This window comes from Mytilus edulis, chromosome 3 (assembly GCF_963676685.1).
Source record: "Mytilus edulis chromosome 3, xbMytEdul2.2, whole genome shotgun sequence".
NCBI classification, from domain to species: Eukaryota; Metazoa; Mollusca; class Bivalvia; order Mytilida; family Mytilidae; genus Mytilus; species Mytilus edulis.
The window spans coordinates 99,501,207-99,516,073 of NC_092346.1; the positions used below are offsets into that span (position 1 = coordinate 99,501,207).

At 31.0% G+C, this 14,867-nt stretch overlaps 2 protein-coding genes across 7 annotated transcripts in view; one reads left to right on the plus strand and one right to left on the minus strand.

Moving 5' to 3' along the window:
- Nucleotides 1-729: 729 nt before the first annotated feature.
- Nucleotides 730-8,023, minus strand: LOC139517976 (rhomboid-related protein 4-like). 4 transcript variants are annotated; one of them, XM_071309550.1, is made up of 7 exons: nucleotides 7,970-8,023; nucleotides 5,589-6,126; nucleotides 4,575-4,724; nucleotides 3,193-3,273; nucleotides 2,750-2,803; nucleotides 1,634-1,768; nucleotides 730-890 (listed from the first exon to the last, which is right to left on the minus strand). In XM_071309550.1, the coding sequence occupies exons 2-7, from the start codon at nucleotides 6,046-6,048 to the stop codon at nucleotides 823-825; spliced, it is 948 nt and encodes a 315-aa protein (XP_071165651.1). In that variant the 5' UTR covers nucleotides 6,049-6,126; nucleotides 7,970-8,023; the 3' UTR covers nucleotides 730-822. The 4 variants fall into 4 exon arrangements, with proteins under 4 accessions (XP_071165651.1, XP_071165647.1, XP_071165648.1 ...); XM_071309546.1 differs by having other exon boundaries at nucleotides 7,845-8,008; XM_071309547.1 differs by having other exon boundaries at nucleotides 7,887-8,007.
- A 166-nt stretch (nucleotides 8,024-8,189) lies between these two features.
- Nucleotides 8,190-14,867, plus strand: part of LOC139517975 (uncharacterized) — a 31,368-nt gene continuing 24,690 nt past the window's right edge. For 2 of the 3 annotated variants that reach the window (XM_071309542.1, XM_071309543.1), the window contains exons 1-3: nucleotides 12,240-12,366; nucleotides 12,963-13,400; nucleotides 13,779-13,877. In XM_071309542.1, the coding sequence (XP_071165643.1) occupies nucleotides 12,327-12,366; nucleotides 12,963-13,400; nucleotides 13,779-13,877 (577 nt within the window). In that variant the 5' untranslated portion in view covers nucleotides 12,240-12,326. Of the gene's footprint in view, nucleotides 8,442-12,239; nucleotides 12,367-12,962; nucleotides 13,401-13,778; nucleotides 13,878-14,867 lie in introns of those variants that run through there. The other variant, XM_071309545.1, reaches the window with a different exon arrangement.

Sequence of the window (14,867 nt, forward strand, 5' to 3'; positions counted from 1 at the left end):
AAAAATGAATGTAGCTAAAAAAACATAAAATTGAAATGATTCTGAAGGCAGGAATTGAACATGCTATTTATATCATATTTGTTTTTCGCTTATTGTCTCGTACACAAATCAGGCCATTAGTGTTCTTGTTTGAAATGTATCACATGTCATTTTAGAGCCTTTTATAGCTTGCTGTGAAATATGGGTTATGCTCATTATAGAAAGCAGTAAGGTGACATACAGTTGCTTATCATTTATATCTACATCATTTGGTCTTTGATGGAGAGTTGTCTCTTTGGTAAATATACAATATTTTACATTATGAAGGTAAAACTGGATTATTTGGATACAAAACTATTTTAAGACGATAGTTTTACCTAGATTTATAACCTCTATTTATATATATATATATATCACACATTAGAATCTCCTCAGTCAGGTTATATTGTGTGTGTGGAGTCCATCTACACCATATTTCTATAACATGTAACAGGCTGTTATCCTTTTAGTTATTCCAAAGTATCTGTTTACTATAAAAAATATAGAAGGAATAACAGTACAAAAAGTACATACTATGTTTGAAGAGTTGCCACTATATCATTTATGGAGTTTTGGAGCAGAGAAGTTGGAAAGGGATATTTACAACCATCAAATCCTAATTGAAGTTGGCAATTCTGTACAGACAGTACTATTATTATATATTCTAGAAACGTTAGTTTCTCCATGTCAGTGTTAATGGCTGTAAATATTAACAATTATATTGATGACAAACATCCAACCTCAATGTCCTACATATGTCGCATTGTCATTGTTTCTTGACTAAGAAATTATTATCATGACATGTCACTGAAATCTATCCTGTCTTCTTTGTCGTAAATCATCCAAGTCTGGGTACAGTCTGTTGGTGTTTCCTGTAAAAAATAAATAAATTTTTGATATATACAAACATCAGCCTTATTTCACAATCTTAATAAGTGAACATTTTACTTTTAACCATCAAAGCTTTAAAAATCACAAGATTGTCAAGGAAAACACTTTAGATTCAAAATGTAAAATGTGGTACATTTGTCTACAAGAAATCAGATGTGGCTAGGGGGGATAATCCAGTATATATTATAACCTTGCAAGGTTATTTTCTAACCTTGATTTTTTTCTTTTTATATGAAAAGGATTTTGCCTATAAAAGTGTTTATTGTAGACAAAGAGCTTAGAATTTGTGACAAGCCATCAATTTGAATTTACACTATTTTGTTTTTTGTCAGATATTTACAGTCTTACAAATGATTTACTTTTAACAAATTCATAACACTATACATGTAAAATGCATTGGTTAAACAAACACAGCATTATTTACATAATATGATTTGGAATTTATTTTTCAGCTCTCTAAAATCAAGCATAATACCAACCAGCTTCTCACTAAAAGATTTAAAATAAAATATAAAATAGTTTTAATTATCCCTAAATTGTCAGCATTTTTTAGGATGCAAAAACATTAATTTAACACCAAAGCAACAGAACAATCCAAATACCCCAAAAGACATATAAAAGTTTTAATATGATCAATATGATTTTGATGTGTTACAATGGTTACAATTCTGATTAAAATGTCAATACAGGATACATTATATATTAATTGAATAATAAAACAAACTTCTGCTTTCTTCTTCTCTTAAGCTCTCTTCTCTAGCTCTTTGAACTTGTTCCTCTTCACTCAGTCCTGCCGTATAATTGTTAGATCTGGGTTCCTGTTGACTGGTACTACGAGTGTTGTAGCCTCTGTTAGATTCTAAAATATGCAAATCAAGGTTATACTTTGAAATTACTCTTTCAGTTTGTATTTTACATTACATGTATTCATTAACATTTAAAGGAAGGGAGAGTAGTTTAAAAATAAATAAATATATTTTCATGCCTCACCTAGGGCATATGTTTTTTGGTCTGTTTGCCCAACATGACCCGCTTCAGGTTAAAGATTTTGGTCAAGGTAGTTTTTGATGAAATTGAAGTCCAATCAAATTGAAACTTAGTACACATGTTCCCTATGGTATGATCTTTCTTATTATAATGCCAAATTAGATTTTTGACCCTAATTTCATAGTCCACTGAACATAGAAAATGAAAGTGCAAGTGGGGCATCCATGTAAAAAATGTACTATGGATACATTCTTGTTTTTAATTATTTGGAATTCTGTAAATATCACAAAATATTCTAAAACATCCATGTACATGAAAATTTAACATGATTTTTTGGGGATCTAATTTGGTGCCTGAGAAAATGAAACCACTGTTTAGTATTATCTTTAGCTGTTCTTTGTAAAATCTTGCAGTTGACATTATATTGTGAAATATAATCAATATTTCATAAAGAATTTGATAAGTGCATTTATTGATTAAACATCAGCCCCATTATAGCCAAAGGGAAAGAAAAATTCTCTAATCAAGCAAACAACAGTTCAGCTCACCCGGGCAAACAGAAAAATAAACATCTATTGTTCACACCAGATCCACCTGAAATCAATTCAATGGGGTACAAGTGATCTAAGACTGATATGTTTATATATATTGACTTTGTATTTGGGTACTACATGTAGCATTTTTGTTGACTCCTTGATATATTGGCCAGCATTCTAAACTTTTACTTTCTTCAATCTAAAAATAATCTGGCGGTACTAAATTGGATAAATCTTGTCACTTAACACTACTATGATGTTCATTGGTAATGCTTACTGGTATATGAAATTTTCTGATATTAAAACCAAATAAATACCTGTATAACCTGTTCTGTAGCCTGTTGACTGTCTCTGATATGTGTAGGCTGGAGCTTAAATAACAATAACAAGATATCATTTCATATCAGATTGTTACTTACATGATTAACAAAAGTCACATAATTATATTTTAAAGGAATTTTAACTAAGATAGCTTAAAATGACATTGATTGTCAAACTGTTGATGTAAAATAGTACTATACCAGTTACCAAATAATAGATATTTACATTTACTTCAGACCCTAACGTAACATGCAGTTCTTTCTTTACAGGAAAGATATTTTTAAAATTCATGATGGCTGAAATCTAAATAAAATTCTTTTAAAATAGCACCTTGAAGCTTACATAACAAGATATTATAACTTACTACTTTATACAACTTGTAAATATACAAAAAGTTGTCCAAGCTGACCAAATATCCTATCCAAATAGCCTAACCTACCTGGAGCAATAAGACTGTCCATCAATGGTTTTAGTGGACCTTTTATGTATAGTAAACCTACTAATATCCCAGCCAAATGACCTGAAACGTAAGAAACTTAAAATTTAATATCACAATACAAATGTACATGTACCTGCTCATTAAATTTCTAAAAAACAAGAATGTGTCCTTAGTAAACATGTACACAGACACACTATCATTTTCTATGTTCAGTGGACCGTGAAATTGGGGTAAAAACTCTTAATTTGGCATGAAAATTAGACGGAATTTATCATAAGGAACATGTGTACTAAGTTTTAAGTTGGTAGGACTTCAACTTCATCAAAAACTACCTTGACCAAAAACTTTGACCTGAAGTGGGACAGACGGACGGATGAAGGGTACAACGGACAACAGTATACCATAATAAGTCCCTTAAACAGGCATAATAACAATGCGTTCAAGGCTAGATGAAACCTGCCAAACTGACATGTACATCTAACAAATATTCTACACAAAAAAATAAAGTTAACCTATTGCTTATACTTTCTTACCCTATGTGCCATCAGGCAAAGCAAGGACTAAATATTATTAGTACTGCTAATAGAATTTGAGAAACAGACCTAAACATGTTACTTTAACCTTGATTACTGATCCATGAAATGAGGTCTGACGGACATTTAGACCTTGTAATTTGTAACATAAAACTCAAGGATAACTGACATAACACAGATAGAAACATTGTCATCTGAAAACAAAGTATAAAGCCTACAGGTCTTCCACCCAATGAAATAAAAAGCTTAATACAAGTAGTTTATGGCACAGCCATTGGATAGTAAATTCCCATGTCTGACATTCTGTGACTTTCACCACAGATGAGACAATCAATACGACAATAGGAATTATTAATCATTCCTTTGTGACTTTAATATTTACATGTCAGCAGATGAAAACAGGAATCAATCTTTGAATGGTATCACGGTCAACTACTGTTCCATTTGGAAATGAGGTAACTTCCAAGAATTTATAAATAAACAAAACCAATACCATGTCTGAACCTTCATTGCTTTCTGGACCTTGATTCATGACACATGTACAAAATATATACTAAAGCAGAACTGATCATTCCCTTAAAACATGGATAACAAGAAACTTTTATTTTCCTATGTACAAATAGTGTTATCAGATTTCATACTACATTGTATCAACAAACTGGAATGGCTGCACAACAGATTTGAAAATTGCTTATTGAAAAAAGGTAACTAGTAACTAGGAATCAAACAATATTTTTACAGAAAAAGCTAATACACTTCACTCCAATTTTCAGACTTACTTAAAAAAGTGTTTTTTTAAACTTCATATTTTTTAGTGATGTTTTTGTGCAAAGGTGTATACTATCTTACCTGTAAATGAAACATGAGGTGTAATAAGTTGTATTATAACAAGCTCTGCCCAGAAAGCTATCTTGCTTGGTACAGGTATAAAACCTAAGATGTACTGAGTTCCTGCTGGACTATAGTGACTCACTAACACCTTCAATGCAAATATCACACCTACAATTTAACAGAAGGCTTTGAATAAGTATCATAAGTAAATGTCCAAAGAAAATCTGTATATAAGAAATTGCAAGCCCTATCTCTCACCAAGAAATATTTGCCTCCCCCTTCTTAGTTAGAATATAATTATGCTGACTCTAGCTGAATTGGGTCGTGTTGCTGAAATCCCGATCCTAAATGGTCCCTTTGGTGCTGAGTTCAATATGATTCATAGGAGATACATCAAAGGAATCGAGGGATTCCAAGAAAGTTGAAATCTAGGGAAAATGTGAATGTTTTTCGTTGAGAAGTTAATGTGAAAACTGGATGTCAAACTGTGCGAGTTAGATTGAGTAAAAATATCAATTAGAATTTTTTTTTTTAATCCTAATAGTTTACCGGTAAGGGTCTGCCATATTCAGAGCTGAAGAATAAAACATATACTACAATGAACTAGATTTTTGTAAACCCTGACGTCTGTTTCTGTTAAGAAATATAGTATAAAAAAGAAGATGTGGTATGATTGCCAATGAGACAACTGTCCACAAGAGACCAAAATGACATAGACATTAACAACTATAGGTCACCGTACGGCCTTCAACAATGAGCAAAGCCCATATCGCATAGTCAGCTATAAAAGGCCCCGATTAGACAATGTAAAACAATGCAAAAGAGAGGTTTGATTATCTCTTATAATTTGCAAGATATATTTTTTTTTAAATTCCAATATATAAAGGTTAAATGAAATAAATTGCTAATGAGTTGGTGTGTTGAGTAACTTAAAAAATCAAATGCTTTAATGTAATTTAGATGCTAATTATTATTTATATGTTTTCTGACCACATAGCTATTGATCATTTCAATATTTTATCATAAAGTTACCTGAAAATCCCACTGCACATACAAGATCATACGATGAATCATCAAGTACTCTCTCCAGAGCTATGTTAAGTCCAAGATAAGTCAGACTAGTTAATACTGTAAATACTGATAGTAAGTACAAAAAATATACACTTTTAAATTTACGCTCCAGTACTCTCCCTTTGTAAAGGAATGATGCCATGTTGTAATATAAATGAATGTCATTGGAATGGTACAATGCAGCTAATATCAACCTTCGCCATTCTTTACGATATAAAACATGATATACACTAAGACAAACTTTGCCTGCGTTGGGGAACCATTTCATCAGATCACCAAATTGTAAAAAGATAGCTGATTGTAATACAACTGCTGCCAGTGTCACGGGAGGAATGTTATCTACACCAATGTTCATCATCTGTGCTCCAAGGAGTAAGACACCAAGTCCTCTCCCGCCAGATCTTCCTCCAAGATAAGGCATTCTGATATTTTCTATTCACTTATCTTCTTTCCTCAATTAATGGTTATTTGTAACTGTACAGTCTTTAAACCTGATTCACTACAATAATAAGTTTACAAGAAATAACAATTTATATAATTTTATACATTACTAGTACAAAATGATATAACATTTTCAACTTGAATCTGTAACAAGAAAAAATAACTTAGATATAAAGTAAACATTCACAGAAGCACATGAATCAAGTCTATAATTGTTTATTGGTTTAACTTAATCTGGTGTACATGTTGTACAAATTTTTAGAGTATTTTTTAGATTAACATTATGCACATCATGCACATGTACATTTTTGCCTTGTGATCATGGTGATTGCGGCTATAATTAACATGGATCTGAATACTTTGTTTATGTTGTAGCAATAGTATCTAAAAATATTCCTCTGCAATCTTCATGTACAAAATAGAGAATGGAAATTGGGAATGTGTCAAAGAGACAACAACCCTAGAGCAGACAACAGCCAAAGGCCACCAATGGGTCTTCAATGCAGCAAGAAACTCCCCCTGGAGAAGTCCTTCAGCTGGCCCCTAAACAAATATGTGATAATGGACGTCATACTAAACTCGGAATTATACACAAGAAACTAAAATCAAAAATCATACAAGACTAACAAAGGCCAGAGGCAATGTACTAATGTTTACTTTCTGGCCCATGCCTGGTTATTAATGTTTCAAAAATAAATTGATATATGGAGAATCTAATATCAAAACATTGTAATGTATGTTATTATCATGATTATCAAAACATTGTATGTAAACAACTTTTAAATTTTATTAAATTACTTTAATTTTATTAGGGGGATCTGTACAAAAATATGTGCCTGAATGTTTAAGTATATAACCTTAAAAAAGCATTAAATGTAACTCTAGGGGATAGTTGTCAATCTATTGAAGTACATGTATGTCTGTATGTACTGGTAAATGCCTCCGTTATCCGGAGACCCCTCAAAGCTGCGTGGGTACAGTGGCATCCATGTACATGTTCCCTATATTAAAGGATTAATGGAGATGTGTCACTAACGTATATTTTTACAACAATTATTTTTACAAGGACAATCAATCCCCACCCAACACAAAGGGAGTGCTAGGACACCAGGAATTCTTTTATTATGTTGGAGGAAGCCAAAGTACTCAGAGAAAACCACCGGGCAAATCGGCAGAAAGAAGCAAACCTGCAGAGAGACATCAGAAGATTGATCTCCTGAGGTCAAAGTAAGGGACAACTTTGACCAACGGAGGCCCCCAAAGTACCCATTCTAGTTTAAAGGGGGTCTCATTGGAAGGTTCTGATCACGGATCCCACTTACTGTTTTGTCAGATTCCAGTATCCCGCTTACACTATATACATAAGCAATTCTCATCTTTTTGTAATTTCCTGTGTGCTGCTAGACTTCATTTCCTGTTTTCACGGCACAATAATTTGACTTTCCTGTGTCACGCTTACAAAAAATCTGCAATTTAAGTATGCTTAAACACCAATGAGACCCACTTTAAACTTCGGTCTGGGTACCTGGGTACCAAAAATGTGTGTGAGGGGGAAAATTACCCTTCTGATGTACTGATATTTTTAGAACCCTGAGTTAAAATCGAACTCAGAACCTTCAGCACTGTAGCCATTAATCTTAACCACTACACCACGAAAACATGTATTGTTATGTGATTTTACACTCATTCTCAGGATATAAATGCTATACTGTATACATCTCTGTATTCTAAAATAATAATATGTATGTATAACATCTAAATCTGCACTTAAGTTACATTTCTTTCAATCTTGTTGACTTCAAATATGATTTTCGATACCTTTAATATGATGTGACACTCTATCATTATTCACAGTTGACATCTAACACAAAATGCAATATTTTTATGATTTCATAGCTTACAAAGGCAGCCATATTGTTATGTCTCAGCCAATCAATGTGAAGAGCAACGTGTACTTTCGGTTTGTTTTACATCACTAATGTTACTGACTTTCTTGGGGTCGAAAAGGGTGATAAAACAACTTTTAATTTTCTCTATCTAAAGATATGTGATGGAACCACTTCTATCTTTTTAAAGTCGAGATATGAATGATCGTTGCTAAAAATAAATTTGGAAATTTTTATTGTCTATTTTTAGAAACCTACAGAAAACCCTTCAACAGAGGGAAGTGCATTTCAGAACCTAGAATTTATATACATTAATTAACAGGATTGAGATTATCATTTTTTATTATAGCTTTTAATATGAAATTGTACATGCACTGATATAAGAGATGAGATTCTTTGTCGTGAAAGCAGCGAGATGACCGGATTCGAATAATCTACTTTCACTTTGCTGTTACATCAGTGGAATTTTTGAAAAAGCAGAAAACAGGTTAAAAATCTATGAAACTATTTGAACTGTTATATTTTGTTTGATTGATAGCGTTACAATCTATTTTTTGTAGCTTTGATAACATGATAAAGCTACTCAGGTATCCCCACTTCTTAAAAATAATAACTCTTTAGATAAAGAAAACTATAGAACTGTAAGTGTGTTACCATGTATTTCCAAAATTTATGAAAGAGCTATACATGATAAAATAATGGAATTCTTAAATAAACATTTGCATCCTCTTCTTTGTGCATTTTGATCAGGTTTTGGTTGCCAATCTGCACTTATTAGAATAACAGAAGACTGGAAAAAAGATTTGGATGAGAACAAATTCATTGCTGCAATTTTGATGGATCTGTCTAAAGCATTTTATTGTTTACCGATGATTTACTTAATTAAAATTGGAAGCATAAGTATGGCCTGTCTAAAAATTCTCTAAAATTTTTACATAGTTATTTGGAAAACTGAAAACAATTATAAAATTGGAAGTTCTTACAGTGAATTGGTTCGTATGTTTAAAGGTGTACCACAAGGGTCAATTCTTGGTCCAGTTCTTTTCAATATCTTCTTATTTTGTACAAAATAGCACCATTTATAATTATGCTGATGATAACACTGTATCATATAGTGATCATAATTTAGATAAAGTTGTTGAAAGTTAGAAACTGATAATTTTAATCTAATAAACTGGTTTTCTATAAATTTAATGAAGGCTAATCCTGACAAATTCCAGGCTATAGCCATTGAAAAAATAAACAAATGAATATAATTTGATATTGAATCCAAATGGAAACAAAATTTCTTGTGAAGAAAATGTTAACTTCTAGGAATAACTATAGATTCAGACTTAAACTTTAACAATCATATATCTGAATATGTAAAAAGGCATCAAGACAATTAAATATTTATTTTAAAACGTATGGGTAAATATTTAAACAGGCTATTCAATTTTAACTATTGTCCAGTAATTTGGAACTACTGTAGCTAAAAAAATATCTTTTAAAATGGAAAAAATTAAAGAAAGATCTAGAGATCTTTGATTAATCTATGAAGATTATGGTAGTTCCTATGAAAAACTGCTAGAAAAATCAAAATTACCGTCTTTAAAAATAAGAAGAATAAAAACTACTTTACAAAATAAAAAAAAAATCTAACTTCATTTTGATGCATAGCATTATTTATAAAAAAAAATTATGCATTATTGGTTCTGTATCTGAATATATTAAATAAATTCTGCCGATATATAGGCACAATATCTTGACAGAGTAAATGTTGTTCTACCACCAGTGAATTCCTACACCAGTGAGTAAATAACACCTCAAATAATATGTACACAGTTCAAGATTTCATATAAAATATCTATTTAAGTAGCAGGTGAGGAGAGTAACTATTTCAATTAATCTAATTTAATATAATTTTTTGTATATGTAATATGTCAGCTTTGGTCAAGTTTTCAATTATTCAGAACTTTTTTTTATTAAAGAGTTGCTGTTGGCTGCAACGGTCCCAATTTAGAAAGTTGTTGTGTCTATAGAGATTCAATGTACATCATGGCACCTTTTGGTTACAGAATATGTTTGATCTTAGGTTACCACCTCCTTAAGCTTATAGATCCTTATAGTTAAGAAAAATGCACAAAACACCTTTTTTTCAAATTTCCAAAATGGAGCCTGTAAATTGTAATGTACATGAACTTTAATGCAGTGATTTGTTTAACCAAACAATTAGGCTTTTGAAATGTTTCCTTTTTAGCTCACCTGGCCCAAAGGTCCAAGTGAGCTTTTCTCATCACTTGGCGACTGTCATCTGTCATCGTTAACTTTTACAAAAATCTTCTCCTCTGAAACTACTGGGCAAAATTCAACCAAAACTTGGCCACAATCATCATTGGGTATCTTTTTATTTTAAATGTGTCTGAAGCCCTTGCCAACCAACCAAGATGGCCGCCATGGCTAAAAATAGAACATAGGGGTAAAATGTAGATTTTGGCTTATATTTCTAACCAAAGCATTTAAAGCAATCTGACATGAGGTAGATTTGTTTATCAGGTCAAGATCTATCTGCCCTAAAATGTTCAGACAAATCAGACAATCTGTTGTTAGGTTGCTGCCCCTGAATTGGTAACTTTACATAATTTTGCAGTCTTTGGTTATTATCTTAAATATTATTGTAGATACAGATATACTGTAAACAGCAATAATGTTCAGCAAAATAAGATCTACAAATAAGGAGTTATTGTCCTTCATAGTCAATTTTTAACAATTTTTTGTAAATTTTTGTAATCTTACAAAAATCTTCTCCTATGAAACTACTTAGACAAATTCAACCAATCTTGGTCACAATCATTATAAGAGTATCTAGTTTAAAAATTTGTTCTATGCCCCTGCCTGCCAACCAACATGGCTAAAAATAGAATATAGGGGTAAAATGAAGTTTTTGACTTATATGATATCTCAAAAAATAAAGCATTTCGAGCAAAATTGGCAGGACAGAATTGTTTATCAGATCAAGATCTATCTGCTCTGAAATTTTCAGACAAATCAAACAATCTGTTGTTCAACAACAATGTTGGGTTGCTGCCCCAAAATAGGCAATTTTACGGCAATTTTGCAGTTTTTGGTTATTATCTTGAATATTATTATAGACAGAGATAAACTGTAAACAGCAATTATGTTCAGCAAAGTAAGATATACAAATAAGTCAATATGACCAAAATGGTCAGTTGACTTCAAAAGGAGTACTTGCCCTTTAAAGCTTTAAAGTCAAATTTAACAATTTTTCATATATTTTTTGTAATCTTACAAAAATCTTCTCCTCTGAAACAACTGAGTTAAATTTCACCAAACTTGATCACAATCATTATTTATAGGAAATTTAATTTAAAAATGTGTCAGATGAATCTTCCTGCCAATCAACATGGCAGACATGGCTAAAAATAGAACTGGGGGGGGGGGAGGGGGGGAATTGCAACCTTTATGACTTTCTTTTTCTATCATAATTTCTTTGATAAAGTGTTGCTATTTTCAACAAACCTTGGATGCTATTCATCCCTTCAAAAATTTTAGGGACATCCTCACAATAGTAATCTCAAAATTGTGTCTTGAAGTAAGGAAAAAAAATCATAATATTTATGAATATATCAAGCTTGTCATAAGTATATATTTGTTTGACCTGAAAATGAATACTTTTGGGTTAATCCATAGCCAAATTTCAAAAATCAGAATTTCATATAAATGCCACTTTTTTCATTTTCATACAAATCAGCATGAGATGTTAAAACATGTATAAAGAAGAACAATATGATATGAAACAAAATTATTGTGGAGGTAGTTGAAATTCCATCATATCATATATCTTGACATTTTCCTGGAAAAAGACGGGAATATTTCCTGTATAGGATTGTGTTTCCTGTATTAAATTCTTTCAATCTCTTTTTGGTATTAACTTACAAAATTCAAGGATATCATTAAATAAAGATCTATAATACTATCAATTTTCTACTTAATTATTTTATTAAAAACCAAGGGATATTTTTAATTAAATGAAAGCAGTAATATTAACTTTAACAACTTTCAGATGAGACAAGGTGTTTTGTCAAAAAAATACATAAGCAATAATTCTTTATATAAAGTACATAAAATTTATAATTTTTAGCTATGTATTTATTCCTGACATATCAAAAACATAAAAATGTGTATTAATTGATTATGTTTCTTAAGAAACATCTGTTTAACATATGAAAATAGTTTAAAATAAGGAAGGAAATTCATATGTTTCCTTACTCAGGCTTTAGTTTAGTTTTTTTTCTATTTCCTTGGTCTAGTCCTTCAGTAATGAATGTTGTAAGTCAGTGATATTTATTATAATATTAATATTTATTATAATATGGTATCTGTGTATAGAAAATCTAATGTTGTCTATCCAGGTAAGTTATTTTATGTTAAACAGGACAAAACAGTAACAATGATTTTACAAGAAATATTGAAAACAGAAGAAAATTGTGGTTATCTCCCTTATTTAGAAACTGAAAAAGTGAAAAGTGAACAAAGCATTGGAATGTTTTAATTTCTGCTACTTGTGTGTGTTCTTTTTCATTCTTTTCATGTTCTTTAATTAATTGAAATATTTAGAATGGGAGATAACTCCTAATAGCCTCAGTTATATCTCTGTTAATAATTTTGCTATTCATTGTGCTGGTTTTTAGTATTTGATTTTTTTTATGTGATTTTATATTCATGCTGTAATTCAAGAGAGACCAATGTCTGGCCTAGCTTTATGTCAATGAATTTACCAACATTCTTACTTACAAAATGGGGGAATGTAATGAAAACAGCATCCCAAATATAATTGATAAAACATAAGGATAATATGGTATAATTGCCTATAAGACAACTATCTACAGGAGACCAAATGACGTAGATGTAAGCAACTAGATGTCACAGTAACCTTACGTTACGAATGGAGTATATTTTTATGGGTTTTCTATAACCAAACAATAAAAGACTATTTTATTTTTTTCAGCAATGGACAGAACTTGGATAGATGAGATAAGAGATTCTGAAGTTCTGTTGATCTTTGATGACAGTGATGACTTCTACATTAAAAAATGGATTATTCCAGAATTAAAAGCCAAAAATCTAAAATATGTGTTGCCAGAAATCCATATACCACCTGGCAGACAAAAACTAAGTCTGATGCCGGAAGCCATTGAAAATAGTAAAAAAGTATTAATTATATTGTCTGAACACACAAAGAAAAGATTTAAATGTACTTTTGAAATTTTTCTTGCACTTGAGAAAAGTTTAAGTACAAACAAAATGTGTGTGACAATTGCATTGCTAGGATCATTAGATAGAAGAGATGTTCCAAAGATCCCTATGTTAGAGCACAGTATGATAGCCAAAGTTACAGAAAATGACCAACCTTATACTATTCAAAAAGTTATCGAAAATATCAAAGGTGGGTGAAAAGTTTATGTAATCAAATAAACCAATACAATACTAAATTCTCTGACATTGAAAATTTAAGTTAAAATTTTATTCAGGTAAAAAAGGTTGCCTTATAAAGAGAATATTATTGTGCACAACTAGTCTTATTGAGATCAATAATAAAAATAAACATGAACATTGTGTTTAACTTTGTTACATTGAGTTTAATATGTTACATTTTGTTTAACTGGATACATTGTGTTTAACTTGTTACATTGTGTTTAATTGGATACATTGTGTTTAATTGGATACATTGTGTTTAATTGGATACATTGTGTTTAACTTGTTACATTGTGTTTAACTTGTTACATTGTGTTTAACTAATAATTTCATTATGTTAAATTTGCAGATGATAGTGTAAGTCTAAGTGAAAAAATGCCAGCTGGCAACTTAGCAACAGGACTAGCCTGGAGTCATTTTTTAGGATATCTGAGTATAATTCTTCCAGGTATATTTATAAATCAACTTAAGTCAAACATACCTCTAACTTAACTTGGACAATGACTTAAATGTGTTATTTGTGCTTTGTCTATAAAACATATATTGTTTGTAATCTTCTGTAAAACAGACAAGAACATTAGTAATTAAAAAAATTATGGTCAGATAATAAAACCAAGAAGTGGGTGGGGGAGTAAATATGATTAGTTAAAAGATGGACAAAATAATTGCTTACAAACAACCCCAACATTCAACAAAACAGCACACAAAAAATATCTAGAAATTCAAAATATAGAGGTGAAGACCAGTGCTGTGGACAGATAGGTAGTTTTGATCAGTTTCCCCTCAGCTATAGCTCATGGCAAATCTAGTAATGAGGACTGTCTGATCGAAATCATCATGTACACGTATAAGACTTTGATCGTAATCATCATGTACACGTATAAGACTTTGATCGTAATCATCATGTACACGTATAAGACTTTGATCGAAATCATCATGTACACGTATAAGACTTTGATCGTAATCATCATGTACACGTATAAGACTTTGATCGTAATCATCATGTACACGTATAAGACTTTGATCGTAATCATCATGTACACGTATAAGACTTTGATTGTAATCATTATAAGACTTTGATTGTAATCATCATGTACACGTATAAGACTTTGATCGTACTCATCATATACACGTATAAGACTTTGATCGTAATCATCATGTACACGTATAAGACTTTGATCGTACTCATCATATACACGTATAAGACTTTGATCGTAATCATCATATACATGTATAAGACTTTGATTGTAATCATCATGTACACGTATAAGACTTTGATGTAATCATCATGTACACGTATAAGACTTTGATCGTACTCATCATATACACGTATAAGACTTTGATCGTAATCATCATGTACACGTATAAGACTCTGATCGAAATCATCATGTACATGTATAAGACTTTGATTGTAATCATCATGTACACGTATAAGACT